Below are 21,616 nucleotides of genomic sequence, written 5' to 3'. Positions count from 1 at the left end.
TACATTTTGCTGAAAGTATCTGCTTTTACTTGAGTAAAATAAATTAAATGCAGGACTTTCACCAGGGGAGTATTTTCCCTGTGCCGTATCAATACTTTTACTGATCTGAATTGTTCACTCTCCCAGTGAACAATAAAACAACTATTAACCATTTTAAATTAACATTCTGTTGGACTTTAAGTCATTTGTGGGTTGAAGTTGTAAAAAGGTCCTCTGTGTAAATCTCAGGTAACCAAATCAAACAGGCTGCACACCTAAACAGTGTCCAAGATGACCTAAAGGTGTTAAAGGGCACCGACTTCACATATTTTACTCACATTTGAACTATAAACAGACAGATATGATAAAGCCCATCACTGACTGCTGTGTTTCCCTGCAGGAGGTCATTCAGTGTCAGATCCTGTCTGATGGTCCATGATGCACACTGACAGTTAAAGCAGGATGAAGGTGTCCTGCAGCTTGAAGTTTATTACCGAGCTTACTTCTCCCCCTACCGACCAACAACCTACCGGGGAGGAGGGGGGGGGAAATGTCGCCCCTGCAGTACCACCGCCTGGCCGGCAGGTGGCGCTGCAGGCCCGCGCTGGTTCCCCGGTAGAGCCCGGAAGTCAGAGGGATTCACCGGCCAGTACTGACCAAAATACAAACAATGGGCAAGAAGCACAAGAAGCACAAGTCCGAAAAACACGGATATGAAGGTATTTAACGCGAAAACAGTCCCAGCTCTTCTCCATGTTAATATTGACTGATGTGTTGTAGATTAACCGGTTTAGCTCGCTGGTTTCTCGCTTGTTAGCCGCGTTAGCACAGCCATAGCACTAGCCTAGCTCATTAGCTAGCTGCGCTGCCAGGCTATGCTAGGCTAGCTACCACCGGGCTCACTTTGTTAGCTGTTTATTTCCATCATGTTTCAATCAATATGCTGCAATTCTTTATGAATACAAGGTTTAAATTACGATTTAAGACGAGCACGCAACGTTAGCTGTAGCTTCACTACAACCCGTGCTAGGTAAAAGCTAGCTGTTAGCGGCTATTGTGTCCAGCTGTCAACAGTTAGCTGTGCTGTGAAATACCTGCTGGTGTGTGCAGAGTACGGGGAGAGGCCGCTGAAACTGGTGCTGAAGGTGTCTGGAAACGAAGTGACGACGGGAAGCTCCAGCCTGGACACTTTCTATGACGAACAGCCGGCGGACAAACCCAAGGACAAGAAGAAGAAGAAGAAGAAGGACAAGGAGAGGAGCTTCGGGTCCCCAGAGGATGACAGAGGAAAGAAAAAGGTGGCGCCCCTCCCTCTAGATGGAGTAGTACAGCAGTCTCTTACAGGGGGGGCTGGTTTACATGTTAGATTTAATGCTTGTTGCTGTGATGTTAGATGACAAAGAAGAAGAAAGGACAGGAGGCAGATGGAGATGAGGACCAAGAACGGAGCAGAACTCCCATCCGCTCAGAGCTGGACAAGCTGGAAGGTATTCTCCACTTTCCTCTTCTCACACCGTTCAAACCAAAGCTTTCCCCCTCAGATCCTCCTGTGATGTTTTGTTTTTCGTCTCTGCAGCAGAGAAGGAGCAGACTCCCCTGCAGGAGGCTCTGAACCAGCTCATCAGGCAGCTCCAAAGGTGCAGCACTGACTTTTCTCTGATAGGAGACAACTGTGTGTCTGCTCGTCTCCAAGCTCCTCACAGTGGTTGGGATTATATCTCCCTCCCTTCGTCTGTGTCTGTGAATGAATGCTGTGTGTTTGTTTTCTATGCAGGAAAGATCCCAGTGCGTTCTTCTCCTTCCCGGTGACGGACCTCATTGCTCCTGGCTACTCCTCCGTCATCAAACGGCCGATGGACTTCAGTACGATGAAGGACAAAGTAAAGAAAGAGTGCTACCAGTCGTTGGATGAACTCAAGGTATCTGTCTGTGTTTACACACTGTTTTCTGCCCACAAACAGTCTAAATACTGTTTTTATTTCTCCGTACGTAGTTCACAGAGAAAATAGATCTGTGATTGTCACACTGACACACCAGCAACATTTACACCTTTCAATCCAGCTTTGATCCCGGTTAAACTCTCCCTCATGTCATATTGTTTCTTTAAGCCGATCAGCTTTATGGTTTTAAATCAGGAGCTGCAGTGTTTGGATCAAGAAGCTTAGGTTGTTATTCCAGTGTGTCAGATTTGATCAACATTTAGGTCAACAGAGATGTTTATGGGATATAAAAGGCCTGGGATAACAATAACTGCAACCAGGCAGATGTTGATCACGTCGGATTAAAGCCAAAATAAGAACAAGTCCTCTTATTCACAGCGATGAGTCATTTAGACCAGAGCATGTTGATTATCAGGTTGACGAATGTTTGACGTGTTCTGTGTTGCTGATGCAGGTGGATTTCAGGATCATGTGTGAAAACGCCATGATTTACAACAAGCCAGAGACCATTTACCACAAAGCAGCTCGGAAACTGTTGCACTCTGGAATGAAGATCCTGAGCCAGGTAGGAAACCAAAGACTCGGAGGAAGACTCCCCACACTGGGCCGTCCTGTTCAGGCTCCTGTGATCAGAACAGTGTCCCAGATAGTATTTACTGGACGTGTTAATGTTCCTGTTCTCTGACACAAAGCTTTATGTCATTATTTATCTTCCTGCTTGCTGTAAATGTCAGATTGAGGACTGACACAGTGTGATGCGTTTGCATTGATGCACCAGACGGGGGCAGCAGATAGTCTCAAATAGTTCTCAGTTCATCTTATCATTGCTACTATCAACAGGTTTTCTCCTCTCCAGTCACTCTCAGCACTTTTCCTGATCCTTACTGAAAAGAATAAATCCTCTTTTAACTGTCTGTCCAACAGGAAAGGCTGGAGAGCCTGAAGCAGAGCATAGAGTTCATGTCCGGCCTCGACGATTCTGCCAACCAGCCCGGGAAGTCTGAGGACCAAGGGGGCGCCAGCCGGGACCAGAACCGAGAGAGACCCATGACCACAGACAGCAGCGAGAGCTCCCAGACGCCCAGCACACCCAGGTCCTGACTCTGCACACCAGTTTCCTCCAGTCAGATAGCACAGAGCTAGGAGTACCCACAATTCAGTGCTTCACCACAGTGTTTGTGGTTAAACCAAAAGGATCTTCCAGGTCTCTCTCTGTAGGGATCCTTTCCATGATGCTGTCACACACTTAGAATAACACTCTGAGCCTGTCAGTGGACCAGTTCCAACACTTTTACTACCTACCAGTCATTTAGATGCCAGGATATGAACAGAGAGGACCCAGCTGAAGAAAATATTGGAATGACCATTGAAGCTTTACATTTTACATTATTCTAAAGTCAGTTTAATGGGGTGACATGAGAAGAAAGTCAGATCCCAGTCAATAAATGGCCAAACGCTGTCTCTTTAAATGTAATGACTCCAGCTACAGTCTCCAGTTTTCCTGCCAAAGTCTCAGATTTAAAAAAAAAACAGAATAAATGCTGACGTTGTCACTCAGGTAATGCTGAGGTGACTAACCAGCCAGAGGTAAAACAGCAGCATGATGGTGGACAGTTTTCTGTGAGCTGGTTTTCCTCTGGCTGTGGAGCTGGACGTGCCTTGCGGCGTGCTGGGGCTCGTTTCCTCTCGTGGCTGCACGCCTTGTAAATCAGCGCTGTTACCCAGTGATGTAACAGAAGTTGACCATTGAAGTCACGTGTCGGACTTGACTCACCGTGAGAAGAGCAGAGAAACCTTTACCGCGCCGTTTCTCATTCAGCCACTTCCCACCTTCTGTAGCTCAACAGGAGACGCTGAGGATAAAAGCCCGATGGCGTTTATTGACGTCAGCAAAGCTCTTCCAGGTAGATTATCTGAGGAATGGAAGTAGCACGTAGGCGTCTCTCTGCAGTGTTTCGCTGCAGTTTGAAAGCTTATTATTCTCACTACAAAGTGAAAACCTTTTCATTCACGGCCAAAGTGTTTCATCTGCTGCCTTTCAATGTGCGTTTCATTTGTAGACAGGACAAAGACTCCAAGGACGACGCGGCAAAGGTAGAGAAAGAGCTGGAGGAAATCCGCAAGGTCATCGCAGAGTCTGGAGGGAAGCTGTCCAACAGAGTGCTGCAGTGTGATGTGAGGAAGCACGGTTCAACCCAGACTTCACTTTTCACACATTCTTTATGCTCTTTGTGCAAAGCAAAGTCCCCCAGAGGGGCAATAAAGGTTTTCCTTCACTCATGTATTTCAGTTTGACAAATTCATCGTTAAAAACACCAGAAAGACTCCTGCTCTTTCAAAGTGATGACGTGGAAAGAAAAGTTTTAAAGGCTTTTAAAGCCCCCAGCGGAGATAATATCCCTTCTTTTCTTTTATCCTCACACTGCGTTGGTGTTTCACACATTTGGAATAATTGGCTCATGAGAGTTTTCACCCCTTCATGTGTTTTAGAAGTCTGTTCTCCAGGTCCAACCCAAACGTTTCACCACAGCACCGCCAGTCCTCGTGTTACGGCTGTGTCCTGCCACTGAGCTCTCTCATTTATTTGTTGTGTAGTTGGAGTTTGCCCGACGGAAGTCTGATGGCTCCACAACCCTGGCCATCCTCAACCCAGCAGATCCATCAGCGGGAGGTGAGTACGCCTGGAACCTTAAAGGAACAGTCTGTATTATCTGCAGTGTTGGGCGTCTGAGCTCCTTCTCCACAGTCAGTGTGTTACCTACCACACAGACACTGAATAATGTACTGCTGTGGACGGGCGGGGGCAGCAGGAAAACAGATCTTTGCCCCCTGAAAAAAGTTTATGCTGCATTTAGAATAATTTCACTGCTTTACATCACCGTCAGACAAACCTTTCTGACAGGGAACTGAAGCCGCTCCCTTTCTCTCTTTGCTGTCCTTCAAAGCCACCAGACTCCATTGACAAAAACAGCGATTTTACCTGGTAGAACACAGGAGTTGCTGGTCTACTGCCGCCTCTATCAGTTAGTTTGCTTGTTTTGTTGTCTGACTTTGGAGTTTTCACTGATAAATTTGGATTCCACACTAACATTTTAGTTCTTTGATGGACGCAGCAGTAGACCAACAAACTACTGTGCTCTTTCAAGGTTGAATTACCGTTTTTGTCAGTGGAGTCTGGTGGCTTTGAAGGGAGCAAAGACAGTGAGCGTCTTCAGTCTGGCAGCAATGTAAAATGTTGTAAATATGATGCACACATTTTTAGGACAACATCACTGCAGATAATACGGACTATCCCTTTAATTCAGATACTAGGAAGTTGTTTTTGTCTTTCTGCCTTTTCTGATGGTACGCTGGATGTCCAGTTTTTCTTAATGTGTTTCCTGTTTCAGACGCCGGTTACTGTCCTGTGAAACTGGGCATGATGTCCAATCGGCTGCAGAGCGGCGTGAACACCCTGCAGGGCTTCAGGGAGGACAAGAGGAACCGGATCACTCAAGGTACCGTCCTCGCACCATCGATAACCTAACGTCAGGCCTCTCCTTCCTGCCGGCTGAGTCACATGACCGACAGCGAGCTCATAACGAGTCTCTCCCATCACAGTGTCCTACATCAACTACGGGCCGTTCACCTCCTACGCACCCACCTACGACTCCAGCTTCGCCAACATCAGCAAGGACGACTCTGACCTCATCTACTCGTTCTACGGCGAGGAGTCCAGCCCGCAGGGCTCAGACAGGTATGTGCAGCACGACCACAAACGTACTCCAGCTCCGTGTGGCGTCCACACAAGACGTCACTTCAGGCATTCCTGGCTCTCTCTCTCCAGATGTTTCTGTTTTCCTCTGAGGTTAAGCAGTCTGGAGGAGGTCAGCTGCACGCCGGGCCTCATCCTGACGTCAGCCGTCAGCTCTCACACTCCGGTTTCATCTTCTGTCTGTTCACTGTGATTATCTCAGGGCGCTCTGGAGCTGCAGGATAAACACTGAAGCTGAACAAACGGAGAAATTCAGACCCAGTTTCATCGGTCTAGATTTTAATATATTTTGGATTTGAAATACTTCTGTGTAGAGCTGCCAAACGGGCTGCATACGTAATCCTAAAAAGTGTCTGGCAGCATTATGGAATGGATCAGCCGAAACAGCCGTTATATCGCTCTCTGCACACACACCAGACTACATTCACAAAAACAGGGATTTTAGCTCACTGAACACAGGAGCTGCTGCTCTGCTGCTGCCTCCATCAGAGTGTTTGTTTGTGTTATTGTGTGAATTTGGTGTTTTAAACAGTTAGTTTGGATCCAACACAACATCTGTGTAACACAAACAAACTAACTGACGGACGAAACAGTACAGGAGAAACTTGTGAGTTCTGTGAGGTAAAATTACTGTTTTTGTAGGTGGAGTCTGGTCAAAGGATTGGCCAGCTGAGGCAATCTACCGGACCAATTCCAACACTTTTTTTTCCAGTATTTATACAGCAGGATATTTATGAGCAGGACCCCGGTTTAAAAGGAAACCTTTTAAGAGTGTTTTTTATGATTCACACTGACCATAAGTATTCAGATGTTTCGTCTTATATACATCTTACGTGGAAGCATTCTTTGTGCGTGAGTTTGTCGTCTGACTCTTCAGACTCGCTGCTGTTTTCAGCTCCAGTCTGTTTTCCACCGTATGAGCTGACAGCAGGTATTCAGCTGAGCTTCAGTCAGTGGTTATTGTTACTGCAGAAGTCCTTGAACACCGACGGCTGTTTTACTGACTAACTAAACTCCGAGTGAGTTTGAGTTTCCTCTGCTAAAGCTTTGTCTGGGGCTTTTATTGTGAAAGGTAAGACCAGGTGGTTTGGATCTAAAAGTGGTTGAGAGGAGCGATATCATGTCTCCACAGACTCCATGATGATTTCTGTCCTCACACACCGTCTGATCACCTGTGACTTTCAGAATAAGTGAAGAAGTGTGTGTGTGTGTGTGTGTGTGTGTGCGTCAGCAGCAGCAGCAGCCTGTCGGCGTTCCTGGCCAAGTCAGACGAGCACGTGTACAAACTGGCAGACAACCTTCTGGATGCTCTGACGAACGGAGAGCACTCCAGGGCCCTGAAGGAGACGCAGCCGGTAAGCCGCCACGACTCATCCACGCCGCCTCCGAGCGCTTAGCCAGCCAACTGACCGACGAACGATGTGTCTCTTCCTGTCCAGCAGGTGGAGGATCCGGCGGATCCACCGGAGACCAAGGACCACATGGAGGTGAGGGTCTGCACACGGTCAGACGACGACTCTCGGCCCTTGAAGACAAACGGCGTCCGTGCACATCACACGGAAACAGACGCCAGGTTTATAATGAGTAATACCAGCGTGTGCACTGTCACACCAAACCACCGCCCGCTCGCTCTCATCAGCGTTGGATGTGAGTGGCGCCGTGGTGCCGTCGTTTGGCGTGCAGCGCTGCGCCTCGTGTGAGAGATGCAGATGGTTGCCATGTCAACCAGCTGTGTCAACATAGCAGAGGCCGTCGTTAGCCGTGATCCGTCCACGCATGGAAAGAACGTTTCCCCTCCAAACAGCCGTGCCGCTCGCCGTGGGAGGACTGGGGGGGCCCGTGTTTTCCTCTCCTCAGAGCGGCGGAGGACACCAGAGCGCCGGCCCCTCCAGCAGCCACACAGCACCCCCTCTGTCCTCCCGGCTGTTTGCTGCTCTTGGCCGCTCTCCAGCTCGCCGTCCCCCCTCCGCGGTGTCGCAGCTTTTCATTAGGTTTGATTTTAGTGGAGCGGAGACGCAGCGTGAGCGAGGAGGCTTCAGACGGCTGCGTGTTTCTGAGCTGCGTCAGCTGTGCGGTGAGGAATGTGTGATGCTCTGATCTGACCCAACATGTCGTCTCTCGTAGGTAGCTGAAGCGTTCCACTGCCACAGGCTCGACTTCCTGCGCTCTGCTGAGGAGGATGAGGAGCTCTCTGGGGGTAAAACTTCTCTCTGACTCTGCCGACAGTTACAGTAATGGTCTTTATTACCCTGCGTCCTGTCTGTCCACATCCTGGTGTCTAAGTCACTGGTAGGTATAAAAAGTGTTGGAACTGGACCAGCAGATTTGGGGCTTGCTTGTTTGATCCACTGACAGGATCAGAGTGTTATTCTAAGTGTGTGACAGCATCATGGAAAGGATCCCTACAGAGAGAGACCTGGAAGATCCTTTTGGTTTAACCACAAACAGCACACACACCAGACTACATTCACTAAAACAGGGATTTTAGAGCTGCTGCCTCCATCAGTCAGTCAGTGTGTCTGTGTGACTTTGGTGTTTTAAAGGAGTTCAGATCAAACAATATTTACAACACAGACCAACTAAGTGTTTGAGGAAACCACACCAGAAACTCCTGTTCTGTGAGGTGTCAGTGAAGTCTGGTCAAATGATTGGCTGGCTGAGGTGATCTACTGGACCAATCCCAACACTTCTTGTACCTCCCAGTCATGTAGACACCAGGATGTGGACAGGTTTAAAAAAAAGTGTTTGTTTACTTTCCTGCTACAGACATAAACATTAGCTTTCATTTTTCTTTGCTACACACCTATAAACTAGAAGGGAGGCTGGTGTGGAGGAACTTTCAGCTCCCCAGTAATAAGACATCGTTCTGACAATGAACCTGTGCAGCTGAAATAAAGCTGACGACAGGTGTGATCTGCCCCGAGAGCAGCACACACACATCCGCTCAGCCCCGAATGTGTGTGAGGGGAACACAGACTAGAGATAAATCCACTGTAAACTCTGCTGCCTTGGAGGTAATTAAAGACAGACCCCTCCCCCCCGCTCTCAGGTATGAATGGAGCAGTAAACCTGAGGACAGAGGCTGCTTTGTGTTTAATCCCGGAGGGGGGGGGGTCAGCCTCTGTAACAGGAGCAGCTCAGAGGAAGTGTTAACAGCGTGTGTGGTGTGTGTCTTCCTGTCAGACGCTCTGCACTTCCAGCACAAACTGGACGAGACCACAAAGCTCCTCAGAGACCTGCAGGAGGCCCAGAGGGAGCGTCTGAGCGCCAAGCAGCCCCCCAACATGATCTGCCTGCTGGCCCCCACCGCCAAGGAGCTGGAGCTGGGTAAGTGTCTGAACGGGACACACGACACTGCACCACGTTAGCGTAGCTTAGCATGAAGACAGGAAGCAGCAAAGGTCGTCAGCCGTGAAGCTCATGTGTTTAAAACCCATCTGTTAAACCAGTCACAGAAACGTAGACCCTTTGATTTGTAATCAACACGAGAAACTGAACATGGTGCTGGTGTCATGTTGGATTATACTGTAGTATGTCAGGGAGAAACAATGAGGCTGCTCACTGTAAATAATAATTAGAGATGACTGTGTGTCCGTAGCAGACCGTACAGTGACTGATTTACTGGAGAGCACCAGATGTATAAATCTACATTTCAGCAGCAGCATTGTGTTCACGTTCTCACGTTTACGACAAACCAAATGAATGAACATCTGTTCAGAGTTCAGAACGGTTAACTGGTGGATCTTGACCTCCCAATATGGCAGACAGGTAGATGCACGGCGGCGACAGACGGCAGCAGCCAATGAGGCGTCTGTGTTTCTGTGTCTGTAGCCACATTCACCCCCCCCCCTCCGTGCTACATGCAGCTTCTCTAAATGTGGAGCTGCTCCTTTAACTAACTAGCAGACCTTCCTGCGTGATCCAACGTCTTGTCTTTCTGTCCGCAGCTGACAAGGTGACTGGGAACCTGGCGGAGCTGACCAGTCAGGTGGCCCCGAGTGACGTCAGCAGCGTTTACGGCATCCGGAGGGCGATGGGCATCGCTGTACCCCCAGACCCCCCCGGGCCCTTCATCGACCTCACCACAGGTAAACGCCTCTCTGGACGAAACGGACTTCCTGTGTGTCTGTGTCAGCCTTAAAGGGACAGTCCGTATTCTCTGCAGTGTGGTTGTCTGAGCTCCTTCTCCACAGTCAGTGTGTTACCTACAGTAGATGGAGGTCACCCCAAAACAAAGGCTGCCTGCTTCTACAAGCCCCCCGACTCCACAGATGATACGGACCGTCCCTTTTTCAGGTTAAAACCACAGTTTGTTGACGATCTTGTCACATTGAATGTTTTCAGTGCAGGAGGTGGCTGAACCGATGGAGACCACGTCCAGCTGTCAGGAAATGGTTCCAGTCGTCGCTGAATAGCTGAAGTCGGACGCCTCCACAGTTTAATAACTTAAGTTTTGTATGAAAGGTGCTTTTTGTGTCACATTTGTATGCATTTCAGTCAATAAACCTCTTTTTATACAAACCTTGGTTCCTGTGAAATCCTGCAGACTTAAGAAAACATTTATTACATTCTGTTACTGTACAAAATTCAATGTCACATTTGTTCACATGAAGGCCAACACATCATCATCATCATCATCATCATCATCATTATGTAACCACAATTACAGACAAGATGAGCGTCTCATAAAGGCCACAAGACGAATCAAGTTTTCAGAGACACACAGGGCGATCCAGGTCCAGGTGGTCGTCTGAGCTGCAGCCACAGAAACATTCACAGCAGGCGGCTGACGGCGTCCTGGACGACCAGAATAAACACCTGAACACGACACACACGGAGCACGTGGGCTTGTCCGTCTTGTCCAAATATCCTGTTATGGTTGTAATATGTGTTCACATGAGGGCGGTCAGAGGTGTGCTCCATAGAAATGTCTGTCTGTGTCTGAATCTCCCCTTTGTGACTCGTCAGGCGGCAGCAGAGCAGCCGACCGTGACCCAAACGGTCCGTCGTCAAAAGTGACACATTAACTGTATTTGGCGTTAGAACGACACACACGGTTTCTACCACGAACAACATCTAAGTTAAAGACGGAGAAAGTAGAGAAGTGAGCGATGGTGACTGTACGTACGGAGCGTCTCTGCACCGCCCTGATCCGTCCAGCAGGTCCAGAGTCCGGCACCACTTCCTCTCAGCTCTGTCTCAACGCTCGTGGCGTGCTCGTGCTTTGAGTCTGCCTCCGGTTCCGTGGGCCGTGGCGTGGTGTGGCGTAGCGTGGCGTGCTCAGCTCAGGCCCATGCCCTGCTGCTTGCTCATGTCGGTGCACACGAAGAAGGTCTTCAGCTCCCCTTTGCCCTTCACGTTGATGAGGCCCCGACACTCGCACGAGTAGCCGAGCTTCTGCAGCACGTCGGACGTCTCCTCCGTCACCTGGAAGCAGACGCAGAGCAGCTCAAACATCGTCTGACACCCATCATCCTCCTCCTCCTCCTCTTCCTCAGTGCTCACCTACAGACTCACTATGTTACAGCTTCAGTGCTGTTACACATCAGCAGAGGGAAACTCCTTCAAGTAGCTTTGAATTCACAGTAATAAAACAGCAAAGTCGGGGAAAAGCAACTTCAGTGTTTGTCTGAAGATGGGGAATGTTTTTAATCAGTTCACAGCAGATAAAGAAAATCTGATCTGGGCCACAGTCACAAACTGGATCCCTCTAAATTCAGCGATGGTGACTGCGGCTCAGGACCTCTGGGACCTTTTAGGACCCCTCTGGACCCACCTGGATCTTCCCGAGCTCGCCGGTGCTCTCCATCCTGCTGGCTACGTTCACCGTGTTGCCCCAGATGTCGTACTGAGGTTTTCTGGCCCCGATCACTCCGGCGATCACCGGGCCGTGATTAATGCCTGCGGAACAAAACACAGGATGAAATATTACAGAGACAGAAGAAAGAAAAATGAGACACTGGCTCAGAATGAAAAACTGGAGAAGCAGCAGACTTCTTTGGATCAGAGAAAATTACAATAAAACTTCCAAAAGCACCAAATTTCACTTTCATAGAAGAAATAACATTGACTTCCTCCAACAATTCACAAATAAAACACACACTTACTCGCTCAGGATGATTATTTAGACAGTTTTAACAGTTCATTCAGTTTAGCACGTCCAGCTCTACCTTGAATTTTAATCCAAGCGATGAATCCTGTGAGAGGCCGCTCACAGCTGACCGCTAGCAGCCTGGTGTGACGGAGGATTTACAGAATGACGTCGTCGGTGTTTCAGGCGGGTGGATTTTAGTTTCAGAGTCTCGGGGTGTTTAGACAGAGCTGCTGATAACGACGGCATTCCTTTGAAGGATTATACCACTAAATTTCACTGTTTATGCTTCGTGTGGGTTTTTATCTTCAGAGAAATGTAAATGTTTGAACCAGGAGTTTCTATCGGAGTCAGGACAGCAGACACAACAGACGGCGGTCCGGTTTCCTCTGAGCCTCAGCTGGCTCCTGTCCTGACCGTGACGTCCACCTCACGTCTTACTTCATGTCCTTAAAGGAGCTAGTTCATGTTTTCATGTGCTGGACTAAAAGCTGCATCAGAAATACACGTTGGAGAATAAAACGCAGGGTTCAGATCAAAGGCAGCGGATCAGCAGCCGGGAGGAGAGCCGGGGTCAAAGACAGGATCAGGATCAGACATTTAAATTAGAAACATACATCAGCGTTCTGGCTGATGGTCTCCTTCACTCATGTGGGTCACATGACCAGTCAGGACCAGTTAGCAGCTGGTTTAAGTTAACCAGCCATAACCAGTTCTAACCAGTCATCGTCGGTCCTGAAGGACGTTTGATCTCCTCAGTCCTCACTGAAGTAACTGAGCGTCGGTGAAGGCACCCCCATATATCACGCTCAGTGTAACCATGGCAACAGGTCAGGTTAACCGCGTGGCCCTGAACACACTCACCCACTCGGAGCCTGAAGCTGTTGAAGGAGTGCCTGTTGATGCCGTCCAGCTTGCCAATCAGAGCGATGGCGAACTCCACCATGATCCCGATCTGGGCCTGCTGCCGCTCCCGGTCCTGGAACGACACACCGGTCAACGGCCTCGTTAGACCGACGACGCCACGCTTTACGCAGACAGGTCAGAGAGTGTGAGTGTGGGGATACTCCACCTGGTTGTTTTCGTGGCCGGGCGTCCCGCTGAGTCCCGCTGCAGCCATGTACGTGCTGCCAATCGTCTTGATCTTCTCCACGCCGCTGAACTTGGGCTTGGACAGCAGCTGTGGGTGAGAAACAAAGAGTCCCCAGTTACAGTCCGGCTCTAATAATACAGAGCTGCTGCAGCCCGATCCTCCAGCTCCTCCAGCTCCTCGGGCCCCCCCGGGGTCACGTTTGCAGAGGAACAAGTGCGTTAGAGCAGAGCTGCGATGACAGAATGGAGCTTTACAGACACTCAAATCAAAGAGAGATTTTCTTTTGCTTTTCTCCTGCGTGTTCCTGACCTCGTCAAAGTCGGCGATGATCTCGTTGAGGAGCCTCAGGCACTCCAGGCCCTCCTTGTTGATATCACACTCGGTGTAAAACTCTTTGAAATCCGGCACCGAGGCGAACATCACACACACGCAGTCGTAGGACTTGTAGTAGAGGTCCTGTCACAGAAACACACAACACGCACGGTTAACGCTGTGCCCCAGAGGGACGCCACCGCGGCAGACAGACCTCCCTCAGCTAACACACTTAAAGGGTTATAAATCATTTTGGTATAACTTTATGTCCATTGGCCTGTTTCACAGAGCTCACTGAAAACCACTTCATAAAATAAAACAAAGCCTTTTGTTTGGCTGCAGGTTTAGAGGAAGGCCTGGACCCTGGAGGTTTATTGAGTCTTTATGGTTCCTGGTTTTGGGATTTGATGTCAGTGTGTCAGAGCTCATTAGCTGATAAAAGCACACAGTGAATGTGTCTCAGTGTTTGGTCTGAAAAAAACACAACACAGAAGAATAAAAATAGACAAAAGTAAGTTAATAAAATAAAGAAATGTTAAATTAAGAGGAAATTTGAAGACCTTTTTACAGAATAGAAGAGTAAATTAAATACTGACATCAACGTTTCAGTGCTTCATTGGACATTTAATATTACATTTAAATACCCAGTAAGACAACCAGGAAGATAAAAAGTGATGAGTCACAGTAAACTGTGATCAATCAGTTAGATTTGGATTGATTGACAGCCCCGGTGTGATGTAATGTTTGGGTGCAGTGGCTCTGCCCCCCCACCTCGTTCTTCTTGTTCTCCCCGACGAACAGCGCGGCCACGTGGGCCGGCAGGACGTTCTCCAGCAGCAGGCGGTTCAGGTTCTCCCGGGTCTCGATCTCGTCCTGCTCTGTGCGGTTCTTATACTTGAGCAGGAAGTCCTGGCGGAAGCAGGACTCGTTCTGGCAGACAGAAACACAGTGAGCTTCACTTTTTACTGGGAACGTCCTGGATTTGTTCTGCAGCAGTTCAACATCTGACTTCACTGATTTAAATGGACCGACTCCACCAGCACGTTTCTCTGTTAACCTGTTAATGTGTCTGTCTGTCTGTCTGTCTGTCTGTCTGGGGTTTGAATGGTAGAGACATGAGAGGTGACGCTGTTACCTGCTGTGAGATGATGAGCATGGTGACCAGGAACAGGGTGATGTATATGCAGCTCATCACCTGTGGGTGTTTCACCAGCCCGATCCATCTCAGGATGGACTGATCCTCTCTGCTGCACGACAACAAGCACAACATTCATGGCTGCACTTCGCACATGATCCACCGAGCTGACATGAGTTAACTGACCAGCAGTGCTGATGGATAACACGTTTAAGAGGAGGCTCTGACTGACTGCCCACCTGCTGCAGTTGGTTGTGGCCTGAGCGTACAGGATGTTTCCGTAGGCTACGAAGAACTCCCTCTTGGTGCGGAGGATGATGTAGTAGTACGCTGCCGAGGCCACGGTGAGGAACATCACTTTGAGCTCAAAGCTCACCCGCAGGAAGACTCCACAAGCGATGAGCGACAGGATGCAGCAGTACACCGAGTACTGAGGGGGCGGAGGCCAGGATGGAGTCAGATAACAGCAGCAACAAGTCTACAAACAATTCATTTTAAAGGAGAATCCCAGTGTTTCTAACCCTGGGTCCTCTCTGTCCACATCCTGGAACTGGTCCAGTTGACTAAGACATCCATAAACACCTAAAATGTCGTGATATCTGCTTACTGATGAGGATGGTGCCACACCAGGCTGACCATTAAAGACGTGCCAGAACGATCTGTAAACACCATTTCATGAGGTCTGGTGTGAAGATGTCATTACTGTGTGTGTAACAGACCCGTCACTCACAGGCAGGTAGTAGAGGTCTCCCTGTAATCCCAGCTCATCGGAGTCGTTTGTGTGTCGCAGGTCGATCAGATGACTGGAACAGTTTGCCACACGCGTCTGTTCGAAGCACTGCGACGGGATAAAAAAGGTTTGACAGGCCTTTGAAGTTTGGCATGGCAGCTATGAGGAGCGGCGGCGCTAGAAATAGCAGAGCACATAACGACCCTCTCTCAGCACTAAAACACGTGAGCCTGCTCTCACCAGGTTGAACACCGCCATGATGACGATGACCGCAGTAGTGACGGTGGCCAGAGGGAGGCGCACGCACGGCCGCTTCACCACCGCCTCCGACACAGCCGGCAGCCACTGGCACCGAGACAGCTTCTCTGGAAACAGGCGCTGGAGGGGACACGGAGAGGTGAGGAGAAGGGTGAGGGCAGAGGGAGGAAGCTCTGAAGGGTCAGGAGGTGAGCTACAGACAGCCTCCGTGTTCCTGCTCTCACACAGGCTAATTCTGGCAAGGACACACACACACACACACACACACACACACCAAGCACCTGCCTGCTGTAAAATGTGTGTGTTATTCTGGCCGATGGACCTCTGACACTCAGCTCATCTGTTGCTGCAGTAAAGCAGCAGAGCGCTGACAATGACCTGCCTACAGCCATATGTAAAGATGTCCTCCGTATTTAGAAGAATTAAGTCTCATCGGTTCAGTGCTTGTTGGATAACAGCACAGATAATGGAGGGGGGGCTTAACAGATGTAGAGTGAAATGACATTGTTCCTGAAGCAGAGCTGTGTTTTATGGCATTTATGTTGATAATCTATAAAGAATTTCACTTTCCACTTTTCATGCACAAGGAGATTAAAGTCACTGAACAGCACTTTAGAGGAAAACAGTCACTGCTGGTCTGAACCAGGCCGGCATCTCATAAGGTGGGACTTTAACACCTGTTTCTGCGAAAAAAGACGGCTTTTCAACACCAGCCTGCATCCAGTGTGGCTTCACAGGTTGTTCTTAGAGGTACTTTCCACTTCCTACAAACCCAGACACAAACTGGGACAAAGCTTGAAAACGTTAACGGTAGAGTGTGTAAACATGCGACTTGGCACACTGACCTGTAGGTGACCTGCGAAACAGATGGCCAGGGTCAGCAGCAGCACACAGACCAATACTCCAAATGACATCCCCAACATCTGTCTGCTGAGGGAGATGAAAACCAGAACACGTCAGGAAATCAGCCTCCTGCCTCTCCTCCTCTTCCTGTCACCATCCCGCTGAGTACTCACCCCTTCGCCACCAACATCTGGACCAGAAAGATGCAGAGGAAGATGAAGGTGGCACAGCCGACGTAGTGTTTGAACATCGGCAGGTCCAGGTCTCGGTACTGAGAGGAGGACAAACGGAGCACAGCTGAGCCTCAGTGTCTGATCTGTCTGATCAGGTGGACCTATAGACGCTCTCATTATCTGCTCTGTGTCCAACCAACCTGTTTTTCCAGATGTTTCTTTGGAAAGAACAGAGAGAAATTGCTGTTCTCTTCAGACTTCGACCACTGCCTGACAGAGGGGAAGAAGGAGGGAATGATTACTTTGAGGTTTAACCACAGTGTGTCCTGTGGTAAATCAGCACCGGGTCTCTCAGGACGTTACCAGCTGCTCTCTTCACACACCACTTGAATGAGTATGAATCCATTTCATAGTTGTTTTGGTATTTTAGTCCAGACCAAAGTGGGTCACCGACCTACCAGACAACCAGCACACGGCCACCCAGAGCCATCCTGTTAGCCGTTAGCCGTTAGCATGGCTTTCACATCGTCTCTGTTCCCCTGGTGACACAGCAGGTGTTTCCGTTTACCTGTGGTCTCATTAACCTGCCTGAAACCTTCAACCCACAGAGAGCAGTGCAGCAGAACAAACTTAAAGGGCAAGTTCACCATTTTTTATGTGGTTGTCCTGGATGGCGCTCCAAAACAACAGTTCCTTGTTCTCTTTGTCTGTGATGCAGACCAGCTACATTTCCACCAGTGACAATGGCATCCCAAAATATGAGTGTAGAGGATGTTCTGGACGAGGACACGGTTTACAGTGTGTTAGCCAATCAAGTTGTAGTTAGAGGTTTAGGGTGGTGATACACGGCAACATTGGAAGAAGCATCAGCAGCTTGCACGTAATGTACTCATGTACATGTGGGCGCTGTCAGCACGGCTCAACTCAACTTTCTCTATGAATAGAGCAGCACTGATTTACTGCTTCAGCTGATCACATTTACTACCAGCACTGACTGGACATCCACATGAAACATTGTGAAATGTCCCTTTAAGACACATTGCTCATACATTTGGGTTACATCATTTACTTGTTAAACTAATTAAATGTGAGTTGACTTGTGGTAAAAATGGACCTACTTGCTGCTGAGCTCATCTATGGTGGTGGTCATCTCGTTGTGCACCTCCTCATCAAACTTACTCTTCTGGGATTTGTTCCTGCACCGGAAAGCAGCGAGACAATTAGGAAGAGGCAGACGGCCAGACCCTGAAACACATCAGTGGACTGCAGCAGATGCTGGAAAACCAGACCCGGTCATGCAGGTTACTCAGGTCCAGTTTAAATGTGCTTGGAGGCAACGTGGTTAATGCCATTCTGAGCATTAGTGAGCAAAGAGGCACGTGGTTACGTAGAGGGAGTGTGCCGGATGCAGAACACTGTGTGTTAGGGGATCCAGCGGGAGTGTTTCTGCCGTGCTTCTGCTTGGAAACCCCCTACTCTCTCAGGAAGGAAACACTCCCACAGACACACACAAGCCCCAGCCAGTGATCAGTGTTAATAGGAGCGTGTCTGATGACGTACGACGCCCCGACACACAGAGGGAGCAGTGAGAGAAGAAGACTCTGTGCTCAGGTTAGTGTTGGGACGGCAGGGCTCTCCGCTCAGGCAGCAGTTCTCATCCCGTGGGAGAGGACAGCACATGGACACTGTCTGAGGAGTCTGGGCAATTGAATTCATGGTGTAATGTTTTATATCTCAAATTACTGTGATAAATGACTCATTTTAGTGGATTTCTGGGTAGTAATCTGCAGAAGGAAAAAGCATAATGACGTAGAGTCAGTGAAACCTCGTTTAAACACATGAGAAAGCATCCATCTGTTTCCGTTTTTGTGTCACAAGCCGAGAGGTTGAGAACTGCTGCGCTGAGGGACGGAGGACCTCGTGGGCCATGAAGGCCCCACTCACTTATAGCTGCTGAACGGAGAGGTGGGCAAGGTGAAGGGCTCTTCTAGAGACTCATCAAAGCTGCCAGGGCCCGACAACGAGACACAAACACAGGTTCATCACAGCAGAGCAGTGGGGAGCCAAAAACACAGGGCCACTGGCCAAACACATGTGAAAATCCAGCTCAAACTGATAATGACAGACAGACATGCGTGCGTGTAAACATCTTGTGCTACGCCATCACGTCAGACGTGTTCACCAGCTCCTCCTCTGCTACAGCGGGCTGTACATACATGACGAAAGTGAACAATATCCGAGATAACACGAGCCTCCATTCACACGGGGAATGCTTGTGCTTTCAGGCACACACTTATCTCTCCTAATCACATCACTGCTGCCCACACTGTTTGTGTAGGTGAGTCCTGCCCACTAATCAGCAGCTACACTTTAAATATTTCTCCGTATGCTCACCGCCTGGGCCAGACAGGGACCGAGCATTAACCATCGTCAGCTACGACCATGATCAGTTTGTCATGTGAAGCTAATGTGAAGCTAATATGAGGCTAATATGAGGCTAATATGAGGCTAATATGAGGCTAATGTGAAGCTAATATGAGGCTAATATGAGGCTAATGTGAGGCTAAGGCCCGTCGTAGCTCAGCAGGGCCGAATGCCCGTGCAGCACAGCTGTACTCAGCACACGTTTAATCTGCAGCTCCAAACACTCTTTGGAAACATGAACTGTCCTACTGTCCAAATAAAGCTGGATTTTAAGAAAAATTCCCTCTAGAGGTGTTTTACCTGCTCAGTAATGACTCATCAGCTGTGGTTTCCTCAATCCCACTGAAATGTTCCAGCATTACTGTTTAAACGGACACTAAATCAACAACAATATTTACACCCAGGATGGAGCCAATGTGGCATCAAGGAGCATATTTTGTTTTTAATGTGCCCTAACTTTTAAATTTGTATTTGACTTTTTATTTCAACCAAAACCGAAACAAGTAGTTATTTTCTCTATTTCATCAAACTCCTCTCTACCTGACTGAAAGTGGCTGAAGCTTTGGGAGAAAATGGCTGAATATCAGGGTCCATGTAAACGCAGCTGCTGACACAGCATCATTAATAACATGATTCAGTCATTAGTCGATGCTGATTCATGCATGAAGTCGAGCACCGATCAGTGACTGTTCATAGTCTAACTTCTGCAGCGGGGCAGCTCACCTCCACCAACACTTCAGGGTTAAACAGTAATTTTCCCTCTCTGCTTCCTGGCATTTACGTACAGCGGAGCAGCTCAGACCTGGTTTATGACCTGTAGCTCCACATCGCTGGGACACTACACGTCCTGCCTGTAAATCACTTTAGAGAAGCTCATAAACTGGATATTAAGCAGTTAAAACGTGGAGCATTCATCCACAAGTAGACAAGTGAAGGAAAATGTGAGTCAAAAAGGAAAATCTCACACGTGACGAGTTGTCTAACGTGACTCTTGACCCTGACAACCATCATAAAATCACCCAAATGCTAACCCACGAGTGACATCACTCCATTAAAATGTCTGAGCTCCCATGAAAATAATCCATCTAATACTGTATGATAATCTCTGAGTGTAGAGCTGAACATTGGCAATAATGTAATGACTGCCAGAAAAGTAATAACATCTGAACACTTTGACTCAATGTTACACAATGTTATTAATGAAATACGATGTCCAGTTCAGACGAACAGATGGGAAAGTCCTGGCAGGGAGAGTTGATGGGAAACACTCTGCCATTGAGACGCTGTTGAGCAACAGTGCTGTTGTGTGTGAGCACACACACTGTTCCAGATTAAAATACCGTCAAACATTAACATTATTAACAGCTAAAAGGACTTCACCCATGGATTCATGTTGTCAGAGGTGTTCTTACCTCTCAGTGACCTTGGAGCTGGGCACCGATCGCAGAGGGATGTCCTGGAGACGACAGGGACACTCTCAAACTACTGCGCAGTCACTCATCCGCACATCAAAACATCAATTAAAACAAGTTTAATGTCTGAAAGCTTTAAACATCCTACAGCAGGTTTTTCCACTGAGGAGCAAAGCAGAAGTGTTTTACAGGAGAACTCACCAGAGTTCCTTTCACCCAGCACACAGTGAAAAGGTCTTTCAGTGACACCTCTGTTCGTAGGTAATCTCCTATATTATTTGCTTATATCTTCACGCTATGATTTAACGTCGGCTCCAGCAGAGGAACAGATCTGCGTACCTTTAAGCGTGACTTGCCGTTGACGATGGTGTCTGTGGTGAAGCCCTCTCGGTTCTGAAGGTGGGCAAAAGGTTTGACGGCCCCCCAGGATTCCAGGTAACGGGTCATACGCACAGACGCCCGCATCTTTAGGCCGTCATTGACTCGAGGTTTGGGCGCGTTACGGCTGTTCAGTGATGGGTCCTTAGACTGCAGACACACACACACACACACACACACATATCAAATATTAGATTAGCGGTACACTGCAGGCATTCAGCTGAAACTCTGAGCCGTGGAAATTAAGGTGATGGTGTCCCTGAATCATAAAGTCATTAGGTATTGGCTGTACTCAGAACAGGCGATTATATGTGATCATTTTTCTACGCTTAATCATCACACCAGCCGTTATTTGTGAGAGCTGGTGTAAATACTACTATACTCTCTCCCACTCTGAGGTGAGACGGGCAGAGAGCTTACCCGTGGATCAATGACCAGGTAGGTCTGGATGTTGAGCTCCTTCAGGTAGGGGTCCCTGAGGTGGCCGTTGCCCTCCTCCACTTCGTACGCCTTGTTCAGGTGCTTCAGCGTTGCCTCTGTGATGTGGACCCGTCTGGCAGTGAGGAGAGGAGAGGCAATGAAACACTGGAGAGATGATGTTTATTTGATAATCTTGATTACATTTGAAATAATTCAGTCACTCAATTTGTTCATTTACAAAAAATAAGTGAACCTCAGACAGCGTCGACAACGTGACTTAGACTTAGACTTAGACTTTCTTTATTTGATCCCCCATAGGGGGAAATTTTCTTGTTACAGCAGCGACAATATAAACAGGGAGAGTGAAAAAAACAAAGCAATAGAAAAGACAAAAATAGCAAAAATAAATATAAATATAAATATAAATACACATACATGTGTACAAAGGTTTCTGAAAGCCATCATACAGAAGTAACACAACCCACCCTGGAAGGCCTCCCGACTCCATGTGATTGGCCAGCGTGACGTCATGTGACCACACGTCAAACTGCCACTTGCGAAGGCCGATCACGCCGCAGAGCACGTTGCCCGAGTGCACACCCACTCTCATGTTGATGTCCACTCCTGTGGCCTCCCGCACCTGCCTGGAGGGGCGTCAGAGCAACACTGAAACA

The 21,616-nt window shown here is 48.4% G+C and overlaps 2 protein-coding genes across 10 annotated transcripts in view; one reads left to right on the top strand and one right to left on the bottom strand.

The window, feature by feature from the left end:
* Positions 1-624: 624 nt before the first annotated feature.
* Positions 625-10,174, top strand: brd7 (bromodomain containing 7). Of its 5 annotated transcripts, none has more exons than XM_070835596.1 (17): positions 625-698; positions 1,090-1,277; positions 1,373-1,466; positions 1,559-1,616; positions 1,754-1,898; positions 2,374-2,484; positions 2,844-3,013; positions 3,980-4,094; positions 4,515-4,590; positions 5,309-5,416; positions 5,520-5,655; positions 6,905-7,028; positions 7,113-7,160; positions 7,798-7,870; positions 8,857-9,000; positions 9,621-9,761; positions 10,018-10,174. In XM_070835596.1, exons 1-17 carry the CDS (start codon positions 650-652, stop codon positions 10,086-10,088), a joined length of 1,851 nt encoding a protein of 616 aa, XP_070691697.1. In that variant the 5' UTR covers positions 625-649; the 3' UTR covers positions 10,089-10,174. The 5 variants fall into 5 exon arrangements, with proteins under 5 accessions (XP_070691697.1, XP_070691713.1, XP_070691688.1 ...); XM_070835612.1 differs by having other exon boundaries at positions 1,556-1,616; positions 6,917-7,028; XM_070835587.1 differs by having other exon boundaries at positions 1,556-1,616; positions 6,908-7,028.
* A 42-nt stretch (positions 10,175-10,216) lies between these two features.
* The window catches only part of adcy7 (adenylate cyclase 7), a 49,692-nt gene continuing 38,292 nt past the window's right edge, over positions 10,217-21,616 (bottom strand). The window contains exons 9-27 of one of the 5 annotated variants that reach the window (XM_070834765.1): positions 21,428-21,586; positions 20,943-21,075; positions 20,484-20,672; positions 20,145-20,188; positions 18,253-18,312; positions 17,427-17,504; positions 16,509-16,578; positions 16,309-16,406; positions 16,138-16,222; positions 15,275-15,412; positions 15,035-15,142; positions 14,544-14,734; positions 14,305-14,416; positions 13,941-14,099; positions 13,167-13,313; positions 12,837-12,944; positions 12,629-12,743; positions 11,450-11,574; positions 10,217-11,100 (exon numbers count right to left, since the gene is read on the bottom strand). In XM_070834765.1, the coding sequence (XP_070690866.1) occupies positions 10,954-11,100; positions 11,450-11,574; positions 12,629-12,743; positions 12,837-12,944; positions 13,167-13,313; positions 13,941-14,099; positions 14,305-14,416; positions 14,544-14,734; positions 15,035-15,142; positions 15,275-15,412; positions 16,138-16,222; positions 16,309-16,406; positions 16,509-16,578; positions 17,427-17,504; positions 18,253-18,312; positions 20,145-20,188; positions 20,484-20,672; positions 20,943-21,075; positions 21,428-21,586 (2,266 nt within the window). In that variant the 3' untranslated portion in view covers positions 10,217-10,953. The remainder of the gene's footprint in view (positions 11,101-11,449; positions 11,575-12,628; positions 12,744-12,836; positions 12,945-13,166; positions 13,314-13,940; positions 14,100-14,304; positions 14,417-14,543; positions 14,735-15,034; positions 15,143-15,274; positions 15,413-16,137; positions 16,223-16,308; positions 16,407-16,508; positions 16,579-17,426; positions 17,505-18,252; positions 18,313-20,144; positions 20,189-20,483; positions 20,673-20,942; positions 21,076-21,427; positions 21,587-21,616) is intronic. The other 4 variants (XM_070834772.1, XM_070834779.1, XM_070834787.1 and 1 more) reach the window with 4 other exon arrangements.

This window comes from Pempheris klunzingeri, chromosome 1 (assembly GCF_042242105.1).
Source record: "Pempheris klunzingeri isolate RE-2024b chromosome 1, fPemKlu1.hap1, whole genome shotgun sequence".
In the NCBI taxonomy this organism is placed as follows: Eukaryota; Metazoa; Chordata; class Actinopteri; order Acropomatiformes; family Pempheridae; genus Pempheris; species Pempheris klunzingeri.
The sequence above is the reverse complement of the archived record's forward strand: the minus strand, read 5'-3'. Positions and strand labels throughout refer to the sequence as shown.